General features: G+C 44.4%; 1 protein-coding gene across 1 annotated transcript in view; it reads right to left on the bottom strand.

Moving 5' to 3' along the window:
- Positions 1-421: 421 nt before the first annotated feature.
- Positions 422-25,633, bottom strand: part of LOC306920899 (cadherin-8-like) — a gene marked incomplete at both ends in the record, with an annotated part of 200,150 nt that continues 174,938 nt past the window's right edge. The window contains 5 exons of the mRNA XM_079497879.1: positions 422-942; positions 2,661-2,912; positions 10,820-10,937; positions 11,952-12,073; positions 17,120-17,256. Of these exons, the coding sequence (XP_079354005.1) occupies positions 422-942; positions 2,661-2,912; positions 10,820-10,937; positions 11,952-12,073; positions 17,120-17,256 (1,150 nt within the window). The remainder of the gene's footprint in view (positions 943-2,660; positions 2,913-10,819; positions 10,938-11,951; positions 12,074-17,119; positions 17,257-25,633) is intronic.

Below are 25,633 nucleotides of genomic sequence, written 5' to 3'. Positions count from 1 at the left end.
AGGCAACTACCAGTAATCCCCAGGATGTGTTTATGCCTCTGGCAGTCACAGCAAATGACAAAACACCCAAAAATACCGCTAGACACTCCACGGACGGATTCTAAAGTTATACACTTCCACAAGAATCATAGATCTTCCTAATAAAGACATTGTTAAGTTTGGCTCAGCAATTACAATGCGTTTGACATAGTGGATGACGAACCGCTAAAACCTCACTCTAAGAACGATATAAAAAGGTGACCCCTTTGTAATTAACTTTTTTTTGTCTCTTTTCTCTTTAAACAGCTGTTTCTAAAAGCCAGCAAACCCCCTATAGCGTTTCTTTTAATACACAAGTATGTGGACGAAAAAAGAAAAAAGAAACGAACAAAACAAAAAGTCTCTCTCTTTTTTTGTTTTATGTTCACTACGGGAACGTAGGTCAAGTCTCTCTGTCGCTCTCCCCCACCGAGTACAGCTCCCCGAGTCTCCTGAAGCGCGGGCCCCACTCCCTGAGGTAGTCATAGTTCTGGTCCGAGTCCGATGAGGACGTCGTCTCCAGCGAGCTGAGCGAGCCGGCGATGGAGCCGCGGCCCTCGTAGCCGTAGATCTGGATGGAGTCGTACGGCGGCGCCGTGGGGTCGTTGTCCGCCTCATGCAGCCGTACGTTGATGAACTCGTCCACGTCCACGCCGTTGGGGCCGCCGTTGCCCGAGTGCTGACCGCCGCCGCAGCCGCCCGCCCGCGGCATGAACTGCAGGTCGGGCTTGATGTCCTTGCGCGGCAGGTAGCCGCTCACGCCGTCTGGGTTCTGCAGTGTGGCGATGTCGAAGGCCTCCGTGTCCTCCTCGCCGCCGCCCTCGTCGTCGTAGCGGATGATGTTCTCGCGCACGTCCTCGTCGTCCTTGATGATGAGCGGCTCGTTCTTGTGCCGCCGCAGCGTGACGAACAGCACCACGATGACTGTCGGGGGGGGGGGGGGGGGGGGGGGGGGGGGGAACGGGGGGAAAAAATGACACGTCATCGTCAAGCTCAAGACTTCCATTTCAGGGGTTATTCTCACACATTTTGATGTCAAGGAAACTCTCAAATTGATACATATTAAGCCCAAACCACACCAATGGGTCGCCATGCAACTCCTTGCAACCAAACAGTTGCGAGTAGACCCATGTAGTCGCAAGCAACCGACATGCGTCTACATGGGTCTATTCGCAACAGGATCACACTGCTGGGAGACGAATGCTAAAACCGTTCTGTTGCGTCTCGACCCATTGGTGTGGTTTGGGCTTTGCACTGTGAACCAGCTCAGTGGCCTTAGAGTGTCCGCCCTGAGACTGCAGGGATGTCGGGGGTTCGATCCCTGGCCGGGTCATACTGCAGTATATACCAAAGACTCTGAAAAATGCCTCCCATATGGCACATGGGCCCCATGACTCGGCAAGGCTTACTTACACTGTGAACCCCCAAGATAAGATATATGAACATATAGTTAAAATGTTCGAAAATAGCCCTAGTTCCAGGGGGTCATGTTTCATCAGTTCAGTATGATGGTGAACCCCATCTTAAAACACCAATGCTCAACCCTTTCTTTCACCTCGTGGAAGAATAAGTTAATAGTTATGCTCTTTGTGGAAAACTTTATTCACAGTATGACTGAAAAGCATCGGTCTTGTGGCTTTCATAAATTATTCTTAAAGGGTTGTAGAATATGGTATGATTTTCCATGGAATCTCGCAAGTGATCCCTTTGGATGCCTGAGTTTGCAATGTGTCCAATATCCTATGTTTAATATATTCCATATTTCCTCCTGTACAACTTTACAATGTGTAATGCCACGGAATGTGAAGGTGGAGGCATGTCATGTGTTAAATCACTGAACTATAGCAGACACTGGATCATTTATATCATTTTTCAGAATGGCAGAATGGATCATTCAATCTTTGTTTTAGTTGAAGTCTTTCCGAGGTACTGTGCAGAAAACACAACTAACAAGTTATGACAACCTCAACAGCATAAAGTATACGTTTCCAGTATGAGGAACTGTTTTGCCTCCTATATGACTTTATTATTTATTAACTACATTTGCAGGCAAACATAGAACATCATTTTCAGCTTACATGCCTCACCACTCCTCATACAGTATTAAAATAAAGTATTAAAACTGTATTAAAAAAATATATATACAGACATACTGAATGATTTATAGCTGAGATAGGAAATATCTTAAAAACCTATCTGCAAAGGGGACATTACAAGATTAAAAGTTGTTATTGTCAACATTGGCCATATAGCCTAAATATTTTTTTCATATCCAATACGCTACAACATTTAGCTGTAACTTTTTTATCTGTACAAATGGATAAGTCAAAATTTGACTGGTATTGTCCATTAAACCTGCACCTGCAAGTATTTGACTGACTGACGGACTGACGGACGGACGGACGGACGGACGGACGGACGGACGGACGGACGGACGGACGAATAAGCGTAACGAGGTAGTGATGTGCAGGGATTATGAATAAAGTACCCAAAAAGAGAAACCAAAGGGTTTTGGGGTCTTGCTTGTCTCTCTGCACTGCCAGCATCATACGTATATAACTGCAAAAAGTGTTGAATCATCCCGTTTGATGGTATAATGCTTATGATTCACGTTGTGTGAATTGGATGGAAAAACGCCTTACCTAAAAGCAGAATAATGCAGGCAAGGATGGCAATGAGGGCTCCCATGCTGAGGCCGATGGGCAGAACATAGGCCTCCACGTTGCAGGATTGCACCATGCCGTCCTTGCTGCAGCCGCACACACGGATGGTGAGCGTGTTGGTGCTGCTCATCGGAGGGTTCCCGTTGTCCGTCACGATGATTGGCAGGAAGTACATCTCCTGCTTCTGTCGGCGGAAGGAGTCATGCTTGGCGAGCACGCTGATGGAGTTGTCTGGAATATATAGGAGAGAGTAAACACGTGCACGCAGGGACGCAACGCAACACAACGCACGCACGCACGCACGCACGCACGCACGCACGCACGCACGCACACACACACACACACACACACACACAGCTGTTGATCGCATAATCCACAGGGTTCCATTTGCACAAAGAAAACAGAGGGGGGGATATGTTTTAACCACATTTCTGTATAGCCTATAAAATGTACAGCACTGCAGTTCCCAAACAGTGGGTCGGGACCCATTGTGGATCGTGGACACATTTTTATGGGTCCCTTTATGTTTCCTACATTTAGTTTGGAATTTATTTTTGTTTCAAAACCTTTAAAAAAAACATTCCCAAAAAATGCACACATTTTAAGCATTTTAATCGATTATTTCCAGTAATTTCATGAAGAAACCAAAGAAACATCTAAGAAATTCCATATATTAGTAAAACAAAATGTTAAAAAGTAGCGAAGCGACACGCTGTGAGCTTGTAGATCTGCTATTTTCACTAGTTTGGGTCCCGGGAAAACGTCCAATTTCTCTTTTGGGTCACCGACTAAAGGGTTTGTGAACCACTGACGCACTGTATAGTGAAATTAGGCGATCTACGGTATTACAAGCTCACAACGCGTCACGCCGTGAAACACCGTGACCTGGAAGATAAAAAAAAAGATAATGCTCAAAATACCATGGTTAATGTTAACCACCTATTTTTTCACTATAGAGAGTATGCGCATGCTTAAAGTGAATGGCACATCGAGTGGCAAATCGAGTGGCAAAGCAACAGGCAAAGTGAGTTTAACATTGTTCAATGTCGTTTAATGCAATCAGATATGACTTTTCTGTGTCGATGTATGGGCTGTCGAGGCCAGAAAGTAGTTTTTTGCCACTCAGTAAGCGTTCCTGCATAACTTCCTGGTTTGATGATGATGTCACACGCATACCCTCTATACACCATCATTTATATTTTAGCCTGGATGGCTTGGTTCCAGCTGGCTTAAAACAATTTATATAAACATTTTCTGAAATCTCTGTGGGGGAAAAGTGAATGGGCTTTCGATTTGGGGCACCACACAATGGCCGCCACTGCTACGCCCTATGGCGAATACTAGTGGAAACTAGCGATTCTACAAAATGTGTACATCTGCCATCATCACACAAATTTGGAAAATAATCTGCCCGTATAATGACATGCCCAAAAATAGGGATGCCAGGTTGAGAGTGCTCAATGTTAAAACAATCCAGACAAAAAGGTAACGAGGTCGGGCGATAACATTGTGTTACTTCATATTCCAACGGTCTTCGATGTTCTATTCATCGCATAAGCTGCATAAAAAGCTGGAATTGTGTATTGTATTAACAGAGCGTGACATTATCCTTGTGATCCAGCGCAGCCATTGGGTTAAGTCAGCGGGGGATCCCGCTGCTGGCTGTGTGTGTGTCTGCTATTCTGAGAGCCACCAGTCTCTCTCTATACGATGGCGGCTGAGCGACATAAAACATCTATTTACAAGTCCTTTTACTGCATGTTTTCAGTACAGCACGGAGCAGAGTACATGCGGTGAACTACAGACGTTAGAATAGCAGGTTGTGATGTTTCCCAAAGCACCGTGCGCTGTGGTACAGAACTGATAGCATATGTTCCCGTCAATTGCGGCACGAGCACTGCAAACAATCCCCCCTCCCACACACACACACACACACACACCCCCAAAACGCTCAGGCCTTTGATTAGCTTTGCGCCGTCGACGCAAACGTTATCCTCTTCATACCGTACATCACCTGATCCATTTTCACTTCTCACATCAATGGATCGCACTCAAGTAGTGAGCCAAAAGGTTAGACCGTCATCAGAAAAAGCTGTACGTTTCTTTTTTTTTCATGAGAGACCAGCGGGAGCGATTTCTTTTGGGAATGTTTGGAGTTGTTTGATAAAGTGAGGCAGGGGTGTGTGTGTGTGTGTGTGTGTGTGTGTGTGTGTGTGTGTGTGTGTGTGTGTGTGTGTGTGTGTGTGTGTGTGTGTGTGTGTGTGTGTGTGTGTGTGTGTGTGTGTGTGTGTGTGTGTGGGGAGAGAGAGCTAGCCTGCTAATGAGCAGACAGCTTCACAGAGAATGTCATCAAAGAGCAGCTGGCACCTCTCTGGGTCGACATGTGCCATCCTCTGAGCCACTGTTGCATGCAGCGACGTCCCCTTCATTTCCTCTACTTTTCAAAAAGGGGAGAGATAGAAAACAGGGGAACGCGCGTTCCTCCACGGGCGCTCCACAGATTGGAGCGTTAATTACGGGAAAAGGGAAACGTGGTGAAACCGACATTCCCGACAAACCCGAAAGCGTACAAAATGTTTGTATGGTCAGAAGATGATGGGTTTGATGGAGGGGGGGGGGCACTCTAATTCTGACTGATTCTGATTCTGAATAAACCCTCTAGTAAGCAGGGTCGGCTTTGAACTTGGTCTGCCTTTTTTTTGAGGGGTGCTAGCCCCTCCTATAAACAGCTATAGTGTAGATTATGTCTGAACACAAACATGAAATGCCATTGACAATGAATGGAGTATTTACGGTATGTTGGTGGAAACCCTTGGCCAATAAGGGACCACTATTTTTGGTGACATAACTATAAGGTATGTTTCAAGGTTGGAATAAGGTCCATATTGATTAGAGCGCCCCTCATTTCACATGGGTGTGATTTTTTTTTACCCCTCTACATCAAATCTCAGATTTACGAGCTTAAGAAACACAAAACATTTTAACCTTGTAGATTCCCCCTCAAGAATATTGGGTACTATGGATTTGAGTGGCTTAAATCTCTGTATTTTACATTTGGGAAGTCATGTGTGCACCGTCTGATACGTTTGATATTCATGTTTGATAATTGTCACAGTTTAACAATTTCATTTCAAATCTGTGAAAAAGCCAAATTTAGCATACTCGGACCCCCTGAGTGTGTGTGTGTGTGTGTCCCACCCCCGTCCATCAACAACCCCCTAGACTCTTCACCACACAATCCCTGCAATTAGTCCCATCAACTGAAACAAAAGCAGCGTGGCTGCAGTCTCATCAGTGGAGTGTCTCCCGCAGCTGCTGTCCATTCAGATAGAAATAGTCCCTGAAGTGCGGACTTCGTTTCTCTGAGCTGCTAAACACAGGCAAACACGGTGGACAGGGTGGGCTTGACGTGGCTGTGAGTGAACACATAGTCAAACTCCTCCCGAGTGTTCATTTAATGCTGAGAATGTACAAATGTGAACCACGCAGACCTGCAAATTGAAGCAAAATATGCCACGTGAGGCCGCGGTTTACCGTGGACAGCTATGGGACATGGTGGCACGTCGTGGAGCTGCCACATGCACTCCCCTAGCTGTTGTAAAATGACGGAAAACCATGGCCTCGCGCGGCTTATTGCTTTTATAGAACGGTTATGCATGTACCACACATGCAGGTAACACTGAAAATCCTATAAAAAAGAGAAGTCTGCACACTGTTTTGAATGCTCCCAGAAATGTGTGATTTATTAAGCTATAGGTTCATCAGGTACATAGAAGACCATTGGGTGGAAACATTGTAATAAATCACTCTTTCTGGGAGCATTCAAATCACTGTGGAGATTTTTTGTTTCTTTTTTTTTGCTCATTAGTTATTTATTTTAATCCTACACCTGTTGAAATCATTAGTGGATGTGCGTGCATTTCCTTGGACAACATGCAAATCATATCCCAAACCGTTTTTTAATGTAGGCTAATTATAATTCCGTTTTTTTCCACACACAGTTTAAATGAACAGTCTGAATTTTGCTGTGTGCACATGATGGATACAATTCTGCTCAGGAATCCAGCAAGTTATCAAGTCTCTGCTGACATGGCCATCTGATCCTGGGTAAAACTACTTGATTTCGGAGGGGAAAAAACGCCCCATTTTACAATCTCAGCTCACGCTTGGGAATCTAACAGCACATCAGTATTAAGAAACATTAAATAAAACATGAAACCACATCCATTTTCTGTTTAAATATACATTAAATGTATCTGGAAAGTGCCACTTTATATTCCTTCAATCCATTGGGGACATTAATCAACCAACAACCCACAAATCAATCAACCAACCGGTCAGTCAATTGGTCAGTCGATCAGCAAGTTACAAATAATTTGATTAGAACACAACCCATCTCAGAGCTCATTCCAAACAATAGTCTGTCCAGCTGAAATGTGATCAAATTGCAGAGGTCATCGCCATGTTGGCTTGTGGTGGACATTTTTATCAACATAAATCTTTTTGCCACGGACATAACACATGAGTGGACAATAATATTACCAGAAACACATACATAGATAGCCCTGAATAACAGGTCTGTAACTCTGAGAGTATTCAAAGGGAACCAAACGGACCCTTTTATGGGTCCATTTGGGTTCCATTTGTACACTCTCAGAGTTAAGGGGGTCTTTGCAAATAAAACATTTGAGAACCACTATAGTACTAGTTGGACTCCTAATATGCCATAGTGTCATAATAAATAATTGTCATTAGCGGAATAGCGGTATCCTCATGAAAAAAAGATAACCTTGGATCTATAGCCTATCATGTGAGCTGTCTCTGTTTCATTTTTTTTTTTTTTTTATGTTTTTTTTTTTTTGCTTTCATGTGTACTTCTGTCCTCCTGCACCTTGGGATTGTATTATTTTTGATGTACGGTACATGTTTTGTGGACATTCCTGCATGCTTGTTGTAGTTGTGTTTAATAGCTCCTGTGGCCTTTCATTATGATACAAGTTAAGTATGATACAAGAGAACTGCCTGCCTGTTCATTGTGTTAAATGTAGGTAAAAAAGGATCATAAAAAAATGGAAAAACCCGTCCTTGACTATGCTGCTAACATAACTTTTCTTTACGTGTATGTTTCCTTGCATAGCAGGATTTAATTTGGGATGAACAAAAGACACACTTCATGTACTGTTTTCTTTTAGCTGTCGTATGTTAGTCAACCAGAAACAGCTGCTATAGCTTGGCTCTGTCTGATAGCCTACAGCCTCTTATCAAAGCAGAAGGCTGGTGCCATATACAGTACATACTGTATGGAAACTAGTTTGACAATATATAACATCAAGGGTGAGTTACAAAGGCTTATTAACGCCTCAGAACCATCTGCCATTATCTGCCACTATAGGTCCTATAGTATAGGACACTGGTCCCAAACTGTTTCATGTCAAGGACCCACACATTGACACTAATTAGCCCACGGACCCCCATTAGAACTTATATGCCAGAGACCCCCATAAGAGAATATTTTTATATATCCTCTACTTCCTGGACTACAATTCCCATAATGCTTTGGTGCACTGCTCCTCCTTGTGGATGGGGATTGAGGGCTGTCTTACTGAGACAACATGTAGTCCATGAAGTAATTAAGTGAGCTCAGTGTCCATGACATCAGAGACACTGGGGCTCACTGCTACAATCTAAAATATCTAAAACCACATACACACATAATGTTCTAAATCTTCTAAACGTCATTAACATATTATATTATTTTTTGCAAAAGTGTGAAGTGTCCCTTTAACACTAAGGATTTCTGTTGTGTAGATTGGTGTTCCAGTGAGCAGAGACATGCATATCAAACCGGGGGTCCATGCACCCTGGGCAAGACCTACGCTGAAAAGACTATCAGCGGAAGTGGCGGAAGTGTTGCGTGTAAGATAACTACGTCACGCGGTGCGGCTGTGTTTACTAGTCCCCACCCAATGATAATTTCAGCGGGAATACATTTTCGGGAACACAACGCTGCGATTGGTCAAAAAACGTTAACTTCCGGGGGGGGGGGGGGGGGGGGGGGGGTTACACGGCGGAAGTCCCGCATTTCGATAGCTTCTCTGCCTTAGGTTGTGACCAGGCTCTTCTTTTTCGCAGTTAAGTGAGCCTGGGACCGAGGCTAGGGTCCATGAACATTATACAACAGGTCGTTTCGAGGAAGCAATCTGATTGGTTGAAACAGCCTTCTAGCCAAACAAGCACCACTCCACACCTAATCAAAACAAATAATTCAGCTGCTCTGTTTTCCCAGAGCGCAGCAAACTCGGTGGCTAGGCTAGCTAGAACATTCAAAAGGTTGTCCCAGGAGGAGTTCACCCTACACACATTGCTCTGCAACGCGTATATCTAATGTGCGGCTGAGCATAGACATGGTAACGCCCTGCCTGCCTCTGATTGGCCTACTGATGCTGCCCGTCTCGACTGTCCACTGAGGTGGATATAGCTATGCTGGATAGTCTGATCTCTGCATGCGAGGTGGTGGAAAATAACACAAGTATACAGTATCGGTATGATACAAGAGAACTAACTGCCTGTAACTTGTACGTTTTTTTTGTTGAAGAGGCAAACTAATAGGCTGTCATTCTCTTGTATTATTTTCCCATGCACGGAGTAATCTCGCATCTTGGAGGACAGTCGAGACGGGCAGTGTCGGTATAGGCCAATCAGAGGCAGGCAGGGCGTTAACATGCGTATGCTCAGCCGCACATTAGATTTACGCCTCTGCAACACTACCCATGGGAAACCATAAGGACAGTGCTGGGGAAAGTACTCAAAATGTTTTACTTAAGTAAAAGTATAAATACTGCAATGTAGAACTATACTCTATTACAAGTATCCGTCCAGAATTCAAAATGTACTTGAGTGAAAGTACAAAAGTATACTTGGCATCAAAATGTACTTAAAGTACCAACAGTAGAAAGTACTCACTATATGCAGAATGTCCAATTTCAAGTTAAAACAAATAAAATAAAAATCTTTTGAAAATAGCTGATCTACAAGCTCACAATGTGTCTAATCGCAACGCATTGTGAGCTTGTAGATCGGCTATTTTCAAAATGTATATAGGGCTGTAGTTTTTAATGTATGTTTTGTAATAATAAAAGTAACTATAGTAACATATATCAATGTAGTGGAGTAAAAGTACAATATTTGCTTCCGAAGATGGAGTAGAAGTAAAAGTATTGGAAATTGGAAATGCTCAAGTAAAGAACAAATACCTCAAAATTGTACTTAAGTACAGTACTTAAGTAAATGTACTTTACTTTCCCATTTTCACACTCACAACGTGTGAACGAGACTGATCCACAAGCCACAGACAACGCACGTCTTTCTGGTCAGGGATTATAGACACTTATTAGAAGCCTTTATATACTTTGCTTATGCTGCCTTCATCTCCAAAGATATCACATTATCACCTCCCTGCATCAGGTGACCTGTGGGAATAATGGCTCAGGTACACCATGCACACCATTTTCTTTGAAGAATGGTGGCCACAGGATTTATTTTTCTTTTCTTTTTTGTCATTCTTTCCAGGCACAGCTAGGTTCTGCAGACGATAATGAAACTTATTTGGCAAAAATGGGAACTTCAAGACAGCAGCAAGAAAGAAGTTGCAAGACCAATGTTGCTTCTTTTGATGTTTTTTTCTTTTTATTCCCTTTTGTTTTGTCTGACCTTGTGGATTATTTTTTTTACCAAAATAAATAACATTTTGCTATGTTACAATTTTCGCCTCCATGCTCAAAATCTAAGTCATACCAGAATAAAAGTGATGAGAATGGAAAACCACTAGAGACATGTGGAGAAACTTCACTCACATCACCACTCAAGAACATTCGTAGCAAAAAAACGAGAGTATAGAGACCGCACATTTGATAGCTCCTATGTTATCTTTGTATGAGGTTACCGCCTGCACGGTTTACCTTCATGGTAACCTCATAAAAAGATAAACTGGGATCATGCGTGCGGTCTCACATTTTCTTTTTTTCTCTTTTTTGCTTGCATGTGTACTTCTGGCCTCCTGCACCTTGGGATTTTATTATTTTTGATGTATGGTACAAGTTTTGTGAACATTCCTGCATGCTTGTTGTTGTATTGCTTACCTTGGTTGTGTTTAATAGTGAAGTTGGGATTGTTGAGCATCTCTGGCACCAGGCGGTAGTCAAAATAGTGGCCCTGAATTGGGTCATCCTTGTCCACGGCGCTGATGGTTTGGATCACCTATGTGGGAAAACAGAGCAAAAACATGAAGACAATACAGTACAGAGCCATTAAGACCCAGACAAGCAATTCATTACTTTGATGGGCTGTCTGCACTGCAACATCGGCAGCGCCCACGCCACGATGAAATATAGGCCCTGTTCATTTGTGGAGTTTGAGATTATTATCAATGAGGTCCTGTCGAGTTTGGCACACTTTCGGGTTCCCGCTTCTATCTATTTATCTGTCATCACAGGTCGTATCATGCTGTACGTCTTTGTGATTGATTGGAAATTAGAACCAGGCCCTCCGGGGAGTGTGTGTGTGTGTGTGTGTGTGTGTGTGTGTGTGTGTGTGTGTGTGTGTGTGTGTGTGTGTGTGTGTGTGTGTGTGTGTGTGTGTGTGTGTGCGCGCGTTTGCGTTTGCGTGTGTGTGTGTGTGTGTGTGTGTGTGTGTGTGTGTGTGTGTGTGTGTATGTGTGTGTGTGGGGTGGCGGGCCCAGGGGGGGGGGGGGGGGGGGGGGGGGTACGTGCCATGCACCTCTGTTTCATTCCTTTCTTTTCGCCCAGTAAAAGTCCTCCCCATCGCACGCAGCACTCCCTCTGAATGAGAGCGATTGATGGGAAGGGAGAATGCTAAGTACTTGTCCAGGGCTTTTTGGCTGGGGGAAGCATTCTGCCATCTGGAGGGAGACATGAAAGACAGTCTGTGAATTATGATCCACGCTGATCAATCCTGACTGCTCCCATTTCCCCCAACCGCCACTCCACGCACGCTGTGTCAAGGTATAGCAAGCGATGCGGAGGGAAAAAAAGAGAGGACCCCCCCCCCCCATCTCAACCACCCCCCAGCCCCGGTTTGAAATAAATAGCCTATAATTCACTGTGGCCGGTCATTACGGGGGAGGAGGAGAGAGAGAGAGAGAGAGAGAGAGAGAGAGAGAGAGAGAGAGAGAGAGAGAGAGAGAGAGAGAGAAGAAAGGGGAAGCGGGGAGACGGCAGGCGTTGATGGATGTGTCCCTTTCTTTTCCCTTACCTGACCAGGTTTTCCATTTTCACACAGGAAGGCCTCGTATTCAGTGGCAAACTCGGGGGCGTTGTCATTGATGTCCATTACTCTGATGGCCACGACCGCCCTTGATATCTGACTGTGGTTTCCTGATGAACAGAGACATAGCAGAGACAGACAGATAGACAAATAGACAGATGATTAGAGAGAGAGAGAGAGACAGACAGACAGACAGACAGACAGACAGACAGACAGACAGACAGACAGACAGACAGACAGACAGACAGACAGACAGACAGACAGACAGACAGACAGACAGACAGACAGACAGACAGACAGACAGACTTCAGGCTTCATTGCCCGAGCGAGACGCGTCTTTAGAAATCAGATTTTAATCACATTTCAAACCACCTAGGAATGTGGTTCAAACCTTATTTGCAAAAAAAACATCAGTTAGCGTGTACTTTTCGTGTTTAAACCAATCTGCCTTTGTCTCGGAATGGGAGGAAAAAAGAACCAAAGATAAACCACTTGAATCTGAGTTTCTTTTCTTTTTTTTCTCCTTTTTTTTTGTGGGTTATTGATACTAAAGGGGAGAATTCAAGGGGACCGGAATGAAAGCAATCCCATTCAAAGTGCTTTTGAAAACCCCTGTACTGCACTCTTGATGTTTAAAACATGACGGCTGAAACATACATATTCATGAGCCGCCAATGGCAGCTGAAAGTCTAGCAAGACAATAAAGGCAGTTTAATTAGATCAGAATTTGATTGGAATTATTCATTGGACGTAATTGACGGTCCCTTTTGAGGGGGGCCCCGGCCGTAAACGGGTGTATTTATTAATCAGCAGTGCAGCAGATGCCAACTTTTTTAAGTAATTATCTATTAATTTGGCCCCCAGAGTGCTGCCGGGTGTTACCACTGACGATGTGACCGGCGTTGGTCTGTCGATAGCGGCGTGCCCCACCAACCCCCCCCCCCCCCCCCCCTCTCTCTCTCTCGTCAAAAAACACCATGACTGATTTATTTCTCATGTCCAATGACAGTGCCGCTACACGCAGTGCATTGATGTTTCTGACAAAGACTTAAATCATCTGCTGAGCAGCATAGCGGCTGCCTCCTATACATCAGTGATTCTCAACCCTTTGTTAATTTCAAGCACCCCCAGTTTGATATGCATTAGGCCATGGACCACTATTTGATGTGGGGTTTTTTTGTTTTTTGTTTTATTTATGGGTCCCCAATCTACACTGTGTTCATTGAACTCTCTCTGGCCCTACACAAAGGGAACCAAATGGACCCGTCAAACCCAGGTCCTCTCTGACATACCGTATTTTCTGTCTTTTTGGACGTCTTTTGTCGTGTGGCGTGTCGTTCGACACAAGGATTTACCTTTCCATTTAGGTTTGCCCAGAGCCATGCATGGGTGTGAGAATGTGCAAGCACAGACAGTATAGCTAAACGCCTACATCTGGTGAAAAGTAACTAAGTACATTTACTCAAGTACTGTACTTAAGTACAATTTTGAGGTATTTGTACTTTACTTGAGTATTTCCAATTTCCAATACTTTTACTTCTACTACATCTCGGAGCCAAAATGTGTACTTTTACTCCACTACAATTATTTGAAAACTTGAGTTACTAGTTACTTTTTTAAATTTTGATTAGAAAACATACAGTACAGTAACCACTTCAACCCTATACATTTCGGCCATTTGAAAATAGCAGATCTCAAGCTCACAATGTGTCGTGATGCGTGATGTGTTGTAGATCGGCCATTTACAAATGATTTTGTACACATTTTGAACTTGTGAAAGGGGACATTCTGCAATATGAGTACTTTTACTTTTAGTACTTTAAGTACATTTTGATGCCGACTTTTGTATCTTCCTTGAGTACATTTTGAATACGGGACTTGTACTTGTAACGGAGTAGTTCTACATTTCAGTATAATACTTTTACTTAAGTAAAACATTTGAGTTTGAGCTATATGGGTACCGGTAGTTCACCCAAACAGTCGCATACACCATTAATTTGATGACCAGCAGTGGTTCCCTATGGAGACACAAAAGTCTCCTTTAGTCTCCATAGGGAACCACTGCTGGTCATTAAAAAACAAAAGAAAATAAATAGCTCTAAAGCCTGATTCTGGGTTCCTGGCTCGACGGCCTTTGCTCCGTGTCACTCCCCGTCTCTCTTCCCCGTTTTCCTGTCTATCGCTACTGTGTAGCCTACTATTTAAAGGCAGAAAAGCCCATATCTAAAGATTTTAGATCTATTTTATTTTTTATTTTTTGATTCAGCCTATTTCATGCCCCTACGATGTACATGCGCCGCAAGTTTCGCAACCCATTGTGCGCTTGTGGATTGGTCATTCTCACCGCACGACAACGACACAGGCATGCGGCAAAACTAGCTCTGGTCCATAGCCTTACTGCTCTTGCTGCCGTTGCATTAAGGCTATGGAACTGAATGCTGGCAGGAAGCCAATGCAGTTCCATAGCCTTAATGCAAGGCAGCAAGAGCAGTAAGGCTATGGACCAGAGCTAGGAGGAGACGGCACTAAGAGGTGAGTGGGGACAGAGAGAGGAGAGGGCAATATACAGTCTGATGGACATTGATGGATGGATAAAGTAGCAGAGGGACAGGAAGAGAGTGACTTCCACCTCAGCAGCAGACAGCCAGCCAGGGAACAAAATCTGATTAGTCAGATGTCAACCGGTGCGAGGCGACAGAACCTCTGCCGCCATTTGGGTGGCAAATGGCATCGGTGTAAAACCCGGGGAATACACATCAATTTCCCCTTTTTTCCACGCCAGAGAGGACAGCTCCCCCCCCCCCCCCCCGTGTCTGTGAAGGACAGCAAACGGCCATATATTTATGTTGGCAAATTCCCATTAGGTGTGCTCAGTGATTTCCCAGCACTATCTCAAAGCACAGATCCTTCGCCAACAGGCATGAAAGCGGCGGTCTAAATGTATGGGGGAGAGACAGACCTTATCGAAACAAGACACATTCAGTTTCCCTCTAAACAGCGTTGTTGGTGCAGTGGTGGAACGTGTCGAGCCGAGATGCAGTATTTTCCGATTGCGTCCTTTTCCTTTCCTTTTCTGCATTTTATTATGTCTGACAATTAATGTGCATGTTTATTTGTAATTAAGGAAATACAAGAGCCGGAGAGGGATGGATCGAGGAACCAATGGATGGGAGGGAGGGGGGTTGTTGAGAAAGTTACAAGCCACGTACGTTTGTGTTCCAATAGCTCTAAGGGGTACATTAAGTTTTATCACAACGTACAGCAACCCCCCCCCCCTGAAACAATCTCTATGCAAATAGAGAGCTCTATACATATGCTTTGAGCTGTCTGCAGCTCTGCCTGCAAGAATTTTCCACCGAGTCAGTGAGTTTTGCGTTTACACACAGATGTTCTTTAATCTGTAATGGATGCTGGCACGTTGGAAACAATCCACCGCAGAGCATGTCTTTAAAACCGTTTATTTGATACATCTTAATGTTCCTGCACCTCCGCAAATTGACTACTGAGCCATTTAATTCAATCAAAACTCAGCAAATTAACGTATTTAATGCCTCTGTGAATACAAACACTAATTGTTTGTGCCATTCTCCCGGAGCGATTAAAGGCAATGTTTTCTTCTTTTTTTTTTACAAGGCACGCGCTGCACATCGCTTTTTGTGCGGAGGGTTGTGTGTGCAGCATCAGGCTAGCGGATACTTCAGTTGAGATGACACAGACAGACAGTGCTGCTTAGTAAAGTAGTGTCTGTCAACCCACACTCCTATACGGATGTTCAAAAACACTGGATTGATTTTTTGAAAAAATGGGAACTTGCATTGCTTCATCAGCAATGCAGACGGACCGTGTCCCCTAGGGTAGGTACCCTCACAAAAAACATGCAGTAATCCTGGTCTCTAAACTGCCTCCCCCTGGCCAGCCGGGGCGCCTGATGGAGGGGAAAGGAACTGGTTGGAATAACGTGTTCCTTCCACGCGCTACGTCCAACCAGGGAAACTCCCCCCTGTCAGGTGTAAAGGAGCAACTTGGACACTCAGGCATGAAGGAAGCATGAGTTCAAGTCCGTTGCTCTCCCCAGGTTGGCGGAGGGTGTGTAGAGCCCAGGATCACATTAGATAATTGACACAGGGGTGAAAAATGGGTTACAAAAAAAAAAAAAAGCAATGCAGACGGAGACAGTGATCTCTGTTTGGCGACATTACCAGTGTTGCCAGATTTTGGGAGAGTATTAAAGGAGCATTCAGTGGTTTGGGTGATTTGGAAAACCCCCTGGCCGGTCCGCCCCGGTAACAAGATGTGCACATGCACGCACTACAGTGGGGGGACACGCGGCAGGCCAACAGCACGCACACCAAGGCCCTGAATATACCTTTAACACAATCGTTGCCGGGATTCCTTCAAAATAGGAGCTCTGGGGTGCCGGAAAGACATGGCCGCTTTTACCCGGAAACCCATGACCCGGAAACAATCCGCTCAAAAAAGTTTGCTTTACATTGCTAGCTTACATTCCTATAGTTATAATTTATACGATATATGATCCAAAAAGCGTTCATATTTTGCGGGAGAGACGGATGAGGAGCAGAAATGAAGCGCTAGTATATCGATCCGTTCAAAACCACGGAGAGCGCCCTGGATTAGGAGAGACGAGTCATTATTTCTGCTGCGCTAACAGCTAAGTCAACGATAAGCTAACTTGAGTGCAGAGCATAGCATATGGTAGCCGAAAGGCGAACTGAAAAATAAAAAAAGGAAAAAATTCAGAATATTCTTATCTCGCCCCGTATCATTGAGGATGCGCTAGGACGTCTGATGTACGCGTCGATTGGGACCCCTAGGACGTGTGGCGACGTCCTACGGACGGAAACGGTTAAGCCGTCAGGTCTAATAGGCCACATGAGCATCTTATGCATTGGCTATATTTGAAAATAGCCAATCTACAAGCTCTCGATCTGGTATGGGGGTCCCTGACCAAAGAAAAAAAGAAAAAAGAAAAAGAAAGAAAATCAGAACCACTGGTTTAAACAACATTAGGAAACAAGCCCCAAAAAACAGCAACTCATATTTTTTACTTTACAGAAGAAAAAAAAACAAGCCCCAAGGTCACTTAGGCTATAATAATAAGCAAGACACGGCAAACCCTGGACTGGTCGTCAACTTACGGACTTCGGTGGCGGTCACGGTGATGTTGTGCCACGTGTCCGTCTCTCGGTCCAGCGGCTTGGCCAGCGTGATCTTGCCGTCATCCACGTTGATGTTGAACTGCCTCTCCAGGTCGGTGTGGCGGTCGATGAAGTACCTGCGGGCGGAGGAGGGAGGAGGAGGACGTTCTGGCATCATCATCACAGTTCACCATTTTGTCAGCCTTCTGATTGGACCCTGACTAATCTCTCAAGAACAGATTTTGAGCTGCTCTACCGAATCTGTCAGCAGGGCCATTCAGAACGTGTATACGTTGTTGATAGTGGGAATGAAAACACACGCGCACCACAGGAAGTGGAGGGCTGAGGGCGGGCGACATCCTGTTATACACGTTCTCCTGAGGCCACGCCCCCAGAGGCAAATTCAAAGGAAACAACCAGCAGAGGGCGCTCTCTTTCCAACCAGCATGCTATTTCAGCCTTGAATTTGCTAAAACATTTAGTTTTTAAATAAAACATAAAAACAAACATGATATGCCCATGCAGTCACCATGCTGCACCTGGGATGTTCCTCTTTTACTGACACAAAGTTTAAAATAAGAATTCAATGCACATAATATCATTACGAAGCAACTGGAAAAAATTTGTATTTCAATGGTAGTGGATGGAGAGAAAAGATTTTTGTCCAACCACGAAACGGCTACCAATGGATGCGAAAAGGGGCACAACCACGGGCGGGACTTGACAAAGGGTGAATTCTCAGCACATTGTCATAGATTGCAAAGCTGTGTAGACAGCATAAAGCTACCAGTGGGAAAGTAACCAAGTGCATTTAATTAAGTGCTGTACTTAAGTACAATTTTGAGGTATTTGTACTTTATTTGAGCATGCATGTCAAATTGTCTCTACTTTTTACTTCTACTCCACTACATCTCAGAGGCAAATATTGCTTTTACTCCACTACATTTATGTAAAACATACATTAACCACCTATATTCATTTTGGCCATTTTGGCAAAGCACACAATGCGTCACATCGCGACGCATTGTGAGCTTGTAAATCGGCTATTTTGTTTAAACATTTGAAAACTTGAAATGGCAAATTCTGCACAATGAACACATCCTATTTTTGGTACTTTAATTACATTTTGATGCCAAATGCTTTTGTACTTTTACTTACTAAGTACGCAGGCCTACATTTTGAATTCCGGACTTTCGCTTCACGTATACAGAGGATTTCTACACTGCAGTATTTATATACTTTTACTTACTTAAGTAAAGAATGTGACGTACTACTCTTCTTTCCACCACTGTCTCAGCACTTGTCATGAATGCAAAGCTGTGTAGACAGCAGCAATAAGCTACACCATGCACCGGAGCATCCCTCTCTATACAATCCCCCCGGGGGCGGCCCCTGCTAATGGGGCCTTATTCATCAAGAGGGGTCCTGTGGATTAATGCACGTTAAGAGCAGTAGGAAGTCAATAATTATCATCAGAGGATTAATTACCGCTTTCACATTAGTGGGAGGAAACCATTAAAACCCAGTAAAAAGTCCAATAGGCAGCTCTCCTCTGTGTTTGTTGTGCAGTCGATATGGCCTCTATACTTTGGAAAGAGGTCATTACGCGGTGCCCAATCAACCCGTCCGAGGGCCCTGGCGCTATACACCAAACCAAAAGGCCCCAGGCATGTGTGCTTCTTCTTCTAACACAATCAAGAACGACACTTTTTTTGCGTCTGCGCGCCCAGAGTCATCTAATAGAAGAGTTATGATATTCAGGGGGCGGAAACCGAGCGCTCGAACGCTGTTCATGCAGCCTAAACTGAGACAAGCTGAAGTTGGAAATACATTGTTTTCAACGAGGGCGGCGCAAATAAGAGCTATTTTAAGCATGTGTGCAACATGACAACTGTTTTAAAGTATTGTACAGTAACAACTAAAGTCTCCTTAATGTTTATGTTGTACTATTACTACAAAACAATCTAAAATAAAGAGATTTAAGATCATTAAAGCTGGGCTGTTGCCTGAGTCCAATGCATTTCTGCCTATACTTCCGGTCCAGGACTTGTCCCAGTTGGTTGTCCCCATTCTCAATAGAAGTCTATGTAGGAGAGCCGCCATTGGACTGGCCCCATGAAGTGAACGCAGTTTGCGTAACTCTGTTGATATCTAAGGATCTGTGCGCGCCCAGTGAATCAATGTACGTGTGTGCGTTCAGTGCACCGCCAGCACTATCGCTGCTGCTCTCTTACAAAGCTGCTCCCCCGACGCTCAATCTGCCATTTTTTAAATCTCCTCCCACCGAGTGGTTAAGAAACTGTTGGACGACAAAAAACACTGGCTGGGGTTCCTGTGTTGTGTTTGAAATCGGTGACTATGAATACGGTTTTGATGGAAGCAAAACAGCTATATAACTATTTGAAATATAGTCTCGCACACACAGGGCCCTGCAAGCTGCGGGCCCACTGGAGCTTGAGCTCCACTAGGTTCCATTGTTAATCCGGGCCTGGTCATTAGTACTGCACGCTGCGTGTTGTGTTGTGTTGGGGGTAGGAGTTGCAGTGTTGTTTGTTGAACCCTTTTGGGACGTGAGATTGGTCCCAGAGGTTTTAGATTAATGAGCCACGGCGGCTGTGTGATGTACAGGAAATACATTTTCTTTTTTTTGGGAGGTTTAGATGGACTGACAATGTGCGTGGGGGTAACCTTGTAACCTAGCAATTTGTAATGTGCCATGGCTCTAAATGAGAACACATATCTCTGCTGTCGGGAAGAAATCACCAAAATGTTCATTTTTCAGAAAATTAACAATGTACATTTTTCAGGAAATGAAGAAAAACAAAGCAATACTGCCTCATCACAGTTGGTGTTGTGACTTCATACAGCTCCCTTATAGTCCACTTTCTGCATGTACTGTATGTTGTTTGGTATATATTTTGGGCAATGTGTCTCTTTTAATTAAATGGAAATAGTTCATGTTATGTGTTGATTTTAATTACAGGGAAATAGGTAATACGATACGATACAACTTTATTGTCAGCTTTCACTGAAATTTGTTTTGCGTCCATGACGTCACCGTTCAAGATACAGACAAGACATACACAATACATTACAAAAGATACATTACAGGACACAAATCACAGAAGCAGACAGGAAACAAGAACAATAGAACATGTCCTCTTGGTTTACCGATTTTGGTTTAAAAGGAGAACAGACTGGTGTACAAAATAGTTCTTATTTCGGGACTCTAAACTGCCTCATGGAGGGCAACAGTTGATATGAATGTTTTAGCTATTTGTGGTATGAAAAAGTATATTATTATTATAATTCTTTTTACAAATTGAACTCTGCGGACACAAACCCTTTGAAAAGAAAAGGAGTTGCAGTAATAATGAGATGTAATTTTACGTGGCATGAGAGAGCATTAGGCTATGTTTAGATTAGAAAATGGTCACTGAAGTTCGACGTGACCGGAAAACAAAGAAGGCATTTCACAAACTTCTAAAATACAGCGGGCCGCGGTCAAGAAAACTCCTGTGAAATTGGAATAGACGCGAAAGGAAAGAAGTGAGTTTTATTGCAGGTGCTATAGCTCGAAACTGTGGGAAAATAAACTCTTTCAGGTTGCAATGCCTGCACGCACGGTGCCAATTCTCACGACAAGCCCACACGCTGCTGCCTAAAAAAAGAACGTGTCATTGTGGGGGTCATCGTCGTTCATTTCACACGTTTGGTTTTGTCATTATGCGTGCCTGTCACAAACATCCCCCTCAACGCAACGCAACACGTGGGGCCCCCCGAGTGATTCACGCGCGCTAATCGCAACCGCACAAGCCACACGAGGGAACGCGTCCCTATAAGAAGATTAATTCTTGACAAACCACTTCTGTTCCGATCTCTCTGCCTCAGAGAGCCTCAGCCTCCCTTTTCCCTGTGAACGCTGCATGTCGAGTGCTGTTTTCTTCCTCCTGTCTGTCTAGTCTATAGAGCCAGTGGTTCCCAAACTTCTTAGCCCGTGACCCAAAAGAGAGATTAGAGACGTTTGCAGGCGGGACCCAAACTAGTGAAAATAGCTGATCGACAAGATCACAACGCGGCGCAAAATTGTCACTACTCCATAAACATTTTGTTTTCTAATTTATGGAATTTCTTTGATTCTTATTTTATTTCTTCATGAAATTTCTTCATTTTTTGGGGGGAATGTTTTTGAAAATGTTTTGAAACATCAATAATTAAAAAACAAATTTAGGAAACAAAAAACAACAACAAGCGAACCCATAATACATGGATGTGTGTGTGTGTGTGTGTGTGTGTGTGTGTGTGTGTGTGTGTGTGTGTGTGTGTGTGTGTGTGTGTGTGTGGGGGGGGGCTCTGCTGTAAATAAACACTGTCCAGAGCTGTATTCTCCCTCTTGTCTGCCTATAGTACACACACACACACACACACTCCAATGCCCTGTTGGCTCTCTCTGCCCGCCTCCCCTCCTCCATAACCCCTGGGTCTCATCCTATCTCACAGTGGAGCTATAGCTCATCCCTCTCAGTGCAGGGAGAGAGAGAGAGAGAGAGAGAGAGAGTGAGAGAGAGAGAGAGAAAGAGAGAGAGAGATAGAGAGATAGAGAGGCACATCTTAACGCAAAGTGAAAAACACGACAATTTAGTGGTGGTGTGTGTGTGTGTGTGTGTGTGTGTGTGTGTGTGTGTGTGTGTGTGTGTGTGTGCGTGCGCGTGCGTGCGTGCGTTGCAGGAGGTGGGGTAATAGAATGAAATAAATAAGCCAATGGCCCAGTTTTTCCAATTGTTGGGTAGATGTGGCGAGCCGTGACATTTCCATTTTTGAGATGAAATGGTGTAAAAAAAAAAAAGAAGAAAAATCCTCTCGACGACCGACTCCAGGCCGGCAGAGAGGACTGCCCCCCCTCCCCCCACCCCCGCTGCACTCCCCCCCCTCCCCCCCAAACGCAGAGCACTTTCAAGACAAGGCAGACAGCATGAAGCCACCTGGGAGAGCCTCTCTCTCTCTCTCTCTCTCTCTCTCTCTCTCTCTCTCTCTCTCCTGTCGACTGACTGAGTGGATCCCAGACCAGTCAGAGTCAGACCCTGCTGACAGTTTTTTGTTTCCTACGGTGGGAGGGGGGGGGGTTCTGCCACATGTCAGTCAAACATGACAACGTGATGTCTAAAGAATTAGAAGCAAATAACACAAGGGGAAACAAAAAAAGATATGTATATCTACTGTGTGTGTGTGTGTGTGTGTGTGTGTGTGTGTGTGTGTGTGTGTGTGTGTGTGTGTGTGTGTGTGTTTCATATAAAGTGAGATGTGAGTGTACATGTTTCAACGCGCGTGTGTGTGTGTGTGTGTGTGCGTGTGTGCGTGCGTGCGTGCGTGCGTGCGTGCGTGCGTGCGTGCGAGCGTGCGTGCGTGCGTGCGTGCGTGCGTGCGTGCGTGCGTGCGTGCGTGCGTGCGTGCGTTTCTATCACTATCCATCACAGTATTAGTTAAGTTATATGTAAAGCTTTAGCATGCACCTGCACTCAGTTTGCAGAAGGAGCGTACCTGCTTTTCTTTCTTTATACCTAATTTAGTGTTGGGATTAAAAAGAAAATGAATGAACAGGGAGGAAAAGGTAAAAAACATATAGTATTAATAAAATTGACATCCAAAAATATTGATGTCCCCACAAGTAAAGAAATACCAACGTGTGTGTGTGTGCGTGCGTGCGTGCGTGCGTGCGTGCGTGCGTGCGTGCGTGCGTGCGTGCGTGCGTGCGTGCGAGAGCTCGCGAGTGTACATGTTGACTGTTTTAGTTTTCATATTGCATCATCCATGATATGGACTGACCTAAATCCAATGCCTAAATAACATGCAACAAGCAGAAACTCTTAAGCAGCAACACTTTATAGCCTATACGCTGAGTTTGTCACCCCACACAATAATGTGTTTTTAAGTGGTGCAACCACTTCCTTAAGTAGCTTTGTGTGTGCCTGGCTGGCTGGCTGGCTGGCTGGCTGGCTGGCTGGCTGGCTGGCTGGCTGGCTGGCTACCTGTGTCTGAGCACGGAAATTGCATTTGGTTGGTAAACAACACACAGACTTAATGATGTTACACCAGGCTTTTCTCGCTCGTTTACCCTAAACGCGCGGCCCGCACGTGCGTTTTTTAAAATAGGACTGGGAGAAAACACCTGGACGCAGTTAGCAGTTAGCCATGATGCAAAAGGAAACCAACGTCGTTTCAACAATAAAGTCTTCCTCAGGGTTTAGTACACAACATATAACACACGACACACACACACACACACACACACACACACACACACACACACACACACACACACACACACACACACACACACACACACACACACACACACACACACACACACACACACACACACACACGTGAAACTATATATTCTGGAGCAGGACCCAGAAAGCACCTGGTCAGGGTGACCATTAGATGCCAGCGTTGATACTATGATACATGCAACATGTAACCATCATACATGATATACAAACAAACGTATCACAAATTTGTAACAAAATATTATACATACAAACTGTTTTTTTCCTCACAATTTTGAAACCTCATTATATATTCTTCAAATGTACCTGGGTGATTAAAATCACACCCGTGTGAAGTAAGTGGTGCAACTCCGTGTGGGGGTCCCCGGGGGGTCCCCGGAACTTCCAGACCTGCAGGAACGCGCCCAGGGGGGCGGGCCGGTTCCGGCGAGCCACCCCGCGTCCGAAACGGAATGACGGAGTTACCGTGTGGGGGTCCCCAGGGGGTCCCTGTACTGTACTGTACTGTACTGTACTGTACTGTACTGTACTGTACTGTACTGTACTGTACTGTACTGTACTGTACTGTACTGTACTGTACTGTACTGTACTGATACACCTGACATCATCATACATACAGTTAATATGTATGTGTGTGTTCGGCTGCACAACAGTGACACTTGGATTTGAAAACCAACCAAATGCAATTTCCGTTTTCAGACACAGGTATCCAGCCAGCCAAGCCAGACACACACAAAGCTATACTTAAGGAACTGGTTGCACCACTTAAAAATATTAAACCAATGGGAAGTAGTAAAAAGCGCTTCGGACAAAACCTCTTAACTCCTTTAATATGCATGTCAAACTGGGAGTCCTTGAAATTAAACAGATTGAGAATCACTGCTAGAGCCATACAAATCTTCTCTTATGGGGGTCCCTGGCATATCTTTTGAAATGGGGGTCCACAGGATAATTAATTAGTGTCAATTTGGGGCTTGACATGAAAAAGTGTGGGAATAACCACTGCATGCATGTTGCTGAAAGTAACACAGAAGGAAGACTAATCCCTATAGTTAAAAGGAAATGACTGGTTGGACTGGTTGGCAAAAGATACACTAGTGATACCGATGTCACAGTGCAGCATATTCTATACCGATGTCACAGTGCAGCATATTCTATACCGATGTCACAGTGCAGCATATTCTACACCGATGTCACAGTGCAGCATATTCTACACCGATGTCACAGTGCAGCATATTCTACACCGATGTCACAGTGCAGCATATTCTACACCGATGTCACAGTGCAGCATATTCTACACCGATGTCACAGTGCAGCATATTCTACACCGATGTCACAGTGCAGCATATTCTACACCGATGTCACAGTGCAGCATATTCTACACCGATGTCACAGTGCAGCATATTCTATACCGATGTCACAGTGCAGCATATTCTATACCGATGTCACAGTGCAGCATATTCTGCAGCTCTGCATTTCAGCAACACAATGGGACAATAACATTTCAATTGCAAAGTATACTGAATGCACAGCTGGCTCCAGGAGGGTCTAACGGGCAAAGACAACAATTCCTCCGCCACCTCTGTGACCTTGGCTTCATGAAGCCGACAGTATAGCCGCAGAAAAAAAGGTATTCAAGCATGCGTATAGGCTTTTTGTTTTGTTTGTTTTATGGGGGGGGGGGGGGGGGGGGGGTGAGTAGGTGGGTACACACACATCCATGCAAGTGTGTGTATGGGGGGGTGAGAGATTGAGAACAAATATGTTTCTTTTTTTGTTTCTGCTTTCCCTGACATTCTTCTACTTGTTATTAGGTCACTAACTCCACAGAGAGGATCACGGGCGGTGCAACTCATTTTGCCGTCGCATGAATGCTGGCCTTTTTTTTCTTCTTTTCTTTCTTTTTTCCTACCATTCTATTCAGGTAACAAATAAGGAAAGGAAAGGAAAGGAATTACTTAATTAAGAAAGAGAACGAATGTCTTAAGTACATCACTTTTGATATAGAAACTAAATATTCTTCTCAACTATAGAGAGAAATGAAGAGCATGAAAGGCAAGCCGAACAAACATATAGCTGAACACCAACACATGCGCATTATATTTCCTATAATGCTGTGTAACTGCGTATCCAGATAGATACACTATAGGGATAATGTGTTGGGGGGGAATAAAGAAAACGCATGCACAACAGGGTGCTACAGCAGCATGAGGCAGAACGGAGGGTC

The sequence above is a fragment of the Electrona antarctica genome (genome assembly GCF_951216825.1).
Source record: "Electrona antarctica genome assembly, chromosome: 3".
NCBI lineage: Eukaryota > Metazoa > Chordata > Actinopteri > Myctophiformes > Myctophidae > Electrona > Electrona antarctica.
The sequence above is the reverse complement of the archived record's forward strand: the minus strand, read 5'-3'. Positions and strand labels throughout refer to the sequence as shown.